This window comes from Raphanus sativus, unplaced genomic scaffold (assembly GCF_000801105.2).
Source record: "Raphanus sativus cultivar WK10039 unplaced genomic scaffold, ASM80110v3 Scaffold4763, whole genome shotgun sequence".
NCBI lineage: Eukaryota > Viridiplantae > Streptophyta > Magnoliopsida > Brassicales > Brassicaceae > Raphanus > Raphanus sativus.
In genome coordinates, this window is record NW_026620065.1 from 1 (window position 1) to 5,997 (window position 5,997).

The 5,997-nt window shown below is 30.4% G+C and overlaps 2 protein-coding genes across 2 annotated transcripts; one reads left to right on the forward strand and one right to left on the reverse strand.

Moving 5' to 3' along the window:
* Positions 1–769: 769 nt before the first annotated feature.
* LOC108826921 (E3 ubiquitin-protein ligase AIRP1-like) lies at positions 770–2,358 on the reverse strand. The gene is made up of 4 exons (XM_057002255.1): positions 2,145–2,358; positions 1,957–2,029; positions 1,746–1,855; positions 770–814 (listed from the first exon to the last, which is right to left on the reverse strand). The coding sequence occupies exons 1-4, from the start codon at positions 2,253–2,255 to the stop codon at positions 770–772; spliced, it is 339 nt and encodes a 112-aa protein (XP_056858235.1). The 5' UTR covers positions 2,256–2,358.
* A 1,950-nt stretch (positions 2,359–4,308) lies between these two features.
* Positions 4,309–5,526, forward strand: LOC108825806 (uncharacterized). The gene is made up of 3 exons (XM_018599158.2): positions 4,309–4,676; positions 4,757–4,854; positions 5,039–5,526. Exons 1-3 carry the CDS (start codon positions 4,418–4,420, stop codon positions 5,330–5,332), a joined length of 651 nt encoding a protein of 216 aa, XP_018454660.1. The 5' UTR covers positions 4,309–4,417; the 3' UTR covers positions 5,333–5,526.
* Positions 5,527–5,997: the final 471 nt, after the last annotated feature.

Sequence of the window (5,997 nt, forward strand, 5' to 3'; positions counted from 1 at the left end):
TTCACTTTTGTTTAAAAATTTCAAACCACATTTTACATTTGAATTAATGTATTCTAAACTATCTTTTATGGTATATAGGAATCATTTTAATTTTTAATATTTAGTTTATCAAAATTTCATATACTGCATAGGTTAATTGAATTAGCATTATAAAATCTTCATTATCTAAAAAACGTAGACAATAGAGGTTCCAAACTCTTTGACCATCATCTTATGGTGGTGTTCAATGAAACTATACAATAAACCCAGATTTTTATATTTTTTAAAAAATTCAAAATCCGTGGCTTAACCCCGTTTAAAATAATGAGTTTTCGGTAAATGCTCTATATACTGAAGTTTATATTCTTCACTTTTGTTTAAAAATTTCAAAACACATTCTACATTTGAATTAATGTATTCTAAATTATCTTTCATGGTATATCGGAATTATTCTAATTTTTTAATATTTAGATTACTAAAATTTCATATACTGCCTAAATTAGTAGAATTAGTATTATAAAATCTTTATTATCTAGAGAAACGGAGACAACAAAGGTTTTAAATTCTTTGATCATCATCTTATGTTAGTGTTTGATAAAACTATACAATAAAACTAAATTTTCATATTTTTGAATATTTTTCAAAAATCTGTAGGTTAACAACATACAAGCTAACGAAGAATCGGTGGAAGTTCCAAAGTCAATTAAAGAATAGTTACAACATAAATTAAGAAAGAATTGTTTACAAAGATAAATATCAGCCGCATATAATCTAAGGATGTCTCTTATCGTTATTCCAGATGCTCTGTAATTTCACTCTCCAAGAAAAGCATTGTCTGTAAAACTTACAAAACATATTTAAATCAGAACCCAAATGGATTTTTAATGTTAAAACCCCTCAACTAAATTTGTTTTGGGTAAAAACTCACCAAACTAAGTATTTAATGAATAAACCCTCAAATTAACTTTATTTAATGAATTAAACCCTTTCCGGTCATAATTACCAGTACTACAGGTAATTTTTTAGTTTAGGGATTTCTACATTAAACAAAACATAAGTGAGGGTTTTACCATTAGAAATAAAAAAATCAAAATATAATAATAATATCTAAAAATTAATAACTTTAATATTCCAAAATTAGCATTTTTAAAAAACTTTCTGTAAAATATATGAGTAGTTTTTTTTAAATCAACATTATATATGTATAAATTAAAAATGTAAAAACCCATAAAATATATAAAAAATATCTAAAGATTTGTCTATTTTCTTGTGTTTTACATTTTTAACTTTTACATCATTTTTATTACTGGTAAATCTTAAGATAATTTTTATTATATTTTCTGGTTTTTTACATTTTTAATTTATACATATATAATGTTGATTTAAAAAACAACTAGACTCATATATTTTACAGAATTTTTTTAAAAACTAATTTTGGAATATTAAAGTTATTAATTTTTGGATAATGTTATTATATTTTGAATTTTTTATTTCTAGTGGTAAAACTCCTCACTTATGTTTTTTTTAATGTAGAAACCCCTAGACTAAAAATTTACCGGTAATACTGGTAATTATGACCGGAAAGGCTTTAATTCATTAAATAGAATTAATTTAGGGGTTTATTCACTAGATTTTTATCCAAAACAAACTTAATTGAGGGGTTTCAACGTTAAAAATCCAACCCAAATATAGTTTACCAAAAACAAAAAGGTACATCAAAAGATAGACACAACCAACAAATACATCTGCTATAGAATATATAAAACCTTGGAACAGAAGGGACAAGCTTGACTTCTCTCCATCCATTCATAGATGCAGGCAAGATGAAAGATGTGTCCACATTGCAGAACTATCTTCGGATTATCCTCAGTGTACTCTGTCTCCAGTCACAATATGAACTGAATGAACCCACACAACCAATCTTTTAAATCAAAGTTTTTTAATCAATTTTGTACAGTTTTATATTCTTTGTTTTACCATGGAAACATGTCGGACAAACGTCGTCTTCTTCGTCTTCCCTTCTTTCCAGGTTTAGCGATAGTTGCTCGTACTGGATCAGCCACGAAATTGTTAGATTTTGATTAGTTTTGCAATTTTCTATAGGTTTCGGTAGAAAAACGTAAGGACATTAGAAAAGGAAAGTAGGGTTATAATGTGGGAGATACCTTGAGGGGGAAGTTATTGCTTATTGGGTAGCTAAAGGCACTGGTTCTGAGAACGTTACGGGATTCACCATCTTGCTCCGGAACTCGAAGACAGCAAAGTAATACACCCATTGATCTGAACCAGTGGAGGTCACCGATAATAAAACACAGATTTAAGGTTATTATATATGCTCAATGATCAGGCAAGAAGCAGAGAAAAGACAGGACAAAGGGGAAAAACAGAGGAACCGAATGAAGAAACAATCAACTAAGCAATATGAGAAAAACCAACAAACTTTGAAGATTCTTTGGAGAGTAGCACAAGGTATCGTGGAGATTTTGTAGGGATATTTTTGTGACATGGCATATACCAAAAGAGTTTTGTTTGACTGTTTTATGGAATGTTGACTTATTTTCTTCAGTTTCCGGTTTACTTATTCCACCGAAATGGCAATCTCGTTTATCAGTATCTGCTTTTATTCCTTAAATAACAGAAAATGTCAAAAAGTTATAAATTACTTGAAGAGTAGTTGAATTTTTAATTTAAGATCTTTTTAAAAATTTAATCATCAGTTTGTAACCAATATGATAATCACACGAAAAAGGAAGATAGAAGTTGGTTTCAAAAGGGCAAAAAGGAAAGATAAGTATGGTGGTTATATATGCTATCATGGCAAATCATTGTTAACTACAAATTTACTTCTTTCGCAAGGTGGAGAAAATGAGCCCGCTACCTAATTACCAAATTAAATTTCTGATTTAAAAACACATTAAATGTTAACTTCAGTATTCACTTGTAGTGTTTGATACCAATCTGCAGTAAAAACCTTCCAAACTAAAAATTACTAGAAAAACATATTTTAAAAATTACTAACGGAACGAAAAGTAGCCAAAGAAAAATAAAACATACTATTGCTCTCAATTACAGATGATGGAAATGGCTGATAGAATGTTCAACATAGATGAGTCAAAAAAAAGAAAAAAACATAGATGAGTCCAAAGTAGAATGATGGCGTTCCCTGGGTAAGCATAGCGGTGGTGCCCAGTATAGTTGAGATGTGTCCCGAGATAGTCAAGCCGAGCAAGAACTAAACCTTAGAGGAGTACGCTTTCTCCTCTTGATGATGATTGATATTTTTTTTTTTTTATAATCTAGGGTTCTCCACTTCGCAGGTCATTTCCTGGGTCCGGTCAGACAGCGGTCTACTACATCAGGGAGAGTATTAACTTGGGCCGAGGCCCAGTACCACTAATGGTAACATAGAAGAGGCAGTTCGCTTCCGGTTAGCGTCGAACCCGAGAACATAACAATTGGCCCCCAAAACTTTAACCAGTAGGGTTACCTCATCCCGTCGATTGATGATTGATATTGTATTTTAAAAATTTTAATATGCAGAATATATAGTGTTATTGATTTATATAGTTTGTTAAACGAATGAGAACTATATATATATTTGAATTATATATGATTGACGAAAGTTTTGAGCAAGAAAAACATCCATAGTTTAAAAACTATAGTATCTGAATAGTTTGAAATATATCAGAGGCTTTTACATATTTTTCATGAAGGCATCATATTGAGTGTTTACTATTTACTATTTTTATGTTACAGATCACAAGGTCAGTATTATAATAGTAAACAGTTGGCAAGAATTAGTGTTGGGACCTACGACTTGATGATGAACATGTTGAAGAAAAGGGCCAACTCTTGATGTCTTATATAAACCAAAGAGTTCACATATCATTGTTCAAAAACAAAGCAAAAAAGCTATCACAGAAATAGAAAAGGCTGAGAGCTTTAGTGGAAATATCAAAATATGTACATCTCTTTCTCACTCTTTTACTTTTGTTTACCAGGTGCTCTTCTCTATTCAAGTACTGAATCACAAAATAACAAAGAATAGCCTACATCTTCTTAATCATATGAGATTAGATTTGCTTCTCCTAATTATCACTTGTGGTTTTATAAATTTACTAAATTCTCAACATAAATATGAATATAAGATAATTTCTTGGTGCACATAATTAGTCATTGCAAAATTAACAACAAATTTATATACATGGATCATGGATGTCGCCTGTCGGTGATATATTATATATTCAAAATACTATAGAATTAAAGATTCCAAAATGAAAGAAATTGAGGTTTTCTGTATATTTAAAATGTGGGGAGCTACCAAAAGCAGGATCATAATTACACATTATGATAGCTCTTAATTTCATTTACTTTCTCCACCTTCTTATATCATCTTATTGTCCTACAATTGAGAAAGAGAGAGAGATAGAGAAAGAGAATGGGGAAGAAAGAAGGGTTCTTTCTAAACAGATTAAGGGCTCATGTAAGAGTCCAACCACCGACGACTACTAGCCACCATGGCTGCAGCCAAGAACCACCAAATGCATCCGCAGAGACAAAAGGCAGAAGAATAATCGTTGTGGTTGATTCTTGTTCAGAGTCTAAGAACGCTTTGCTTTGGACTCTCTCTCATTGTGCTCAGCCTCAAGACTCCATTCTTCTTCTCCATTTTCTTAAAGCTAAACCTTCTCCATCAGGTCAATTTTCTCTCTAGTTTTCTACAGAATTGATTATTATTTCTTATACATAAATATGATTTGTTCTCTATGAACTATAGCTACCGGAGAAGAGGAAACATGTGACAAACATACAACTTCCAAAGCTTATCAAAAAGTCTCAACCTTGAGAAACATTTGCGAGCTAAAAAGACCTGAGGTTCATAATATGTCTCTTCATTAATTATTTTTTTTGAATTACAAATATAACATATATTACTAAAAGAAAACATGTTATAAGTTCAATATGTATGCATCTTCTTGAGCATAATTTTGTTTTTTCTTAGACAAGTCCTCCTACTTTAATATCTAAAAAGGCTTCAATCAATAATTTGTTGAGTTAGGTGAAGACAGAGATGGTGGTTGTACAAGGTGAGGAGAAAGGTCCGACTATAGTAAAAGAGGCAAGAGAACGTGGAGCGTCCTTACTAGTTCTAGGCCAGAAGAAACAGCATGCCACTTGGCGACTACTAATGATATGGGCCTCACAGGCCAGACCATTGACCAAAACCGACACCGTAGAGTATTGCATTAACAACGCTCCTTGTATGGCTATAGCCGTTCGCAAGAGAGGCAAGAAAGTTGGTGGATACACTCTCACAACTAAGCGTCACAAAGATTTCTGGCTTCTAGCATGACTATTATTTACTAGTTGTATTTTTATTCACGTAATAATTTATAGATTTTCCTCTTTTTGTGTAAGTTGTGACCTTTACGTTTTAATGATGGTTGAGAGTTGTGTGTGCAATTATTATACTAGCTTACTTCTGCCGTTGTATCTCACAGTTCATTCGTTACCAAAAGATGGGTATAGTTATAATGTTTTTGTGCATATTAAAAAGGATAAGTTTGAATATAAATATATCATTTTATATTATTAAATATTTATAACAAGTTTTGAAATATAATAATAATTTTATATAAAATTAATTTTACAAATTTATAATTTATGATTATTATAACTAGCAAAATACATAGAACATAAATGTTTTATAAAAATATAATTTTTGTAATTAATTAATTTTTAGAAACTAGTAAATTAATCGGTTGATTTATTTATAAACTAGTACGATCTCCCGTGCTTCGCACGGACATGTATTTTATGGAGCCAAAATGAAAATAAAATACTTTTTTACCAAAACAATTTAAAAAAAATTAGATATGAAACTTCAGGAAAATCATTTCTCTTGCACAAATACAATTAAAATGTAAACATTACTCTTGTAGATAACCGAGGTCAGTACTTTTGTAGTCTTTTCGTTTTTCATTGTATATATATTTTTATAATACTCTTTTCATAGCT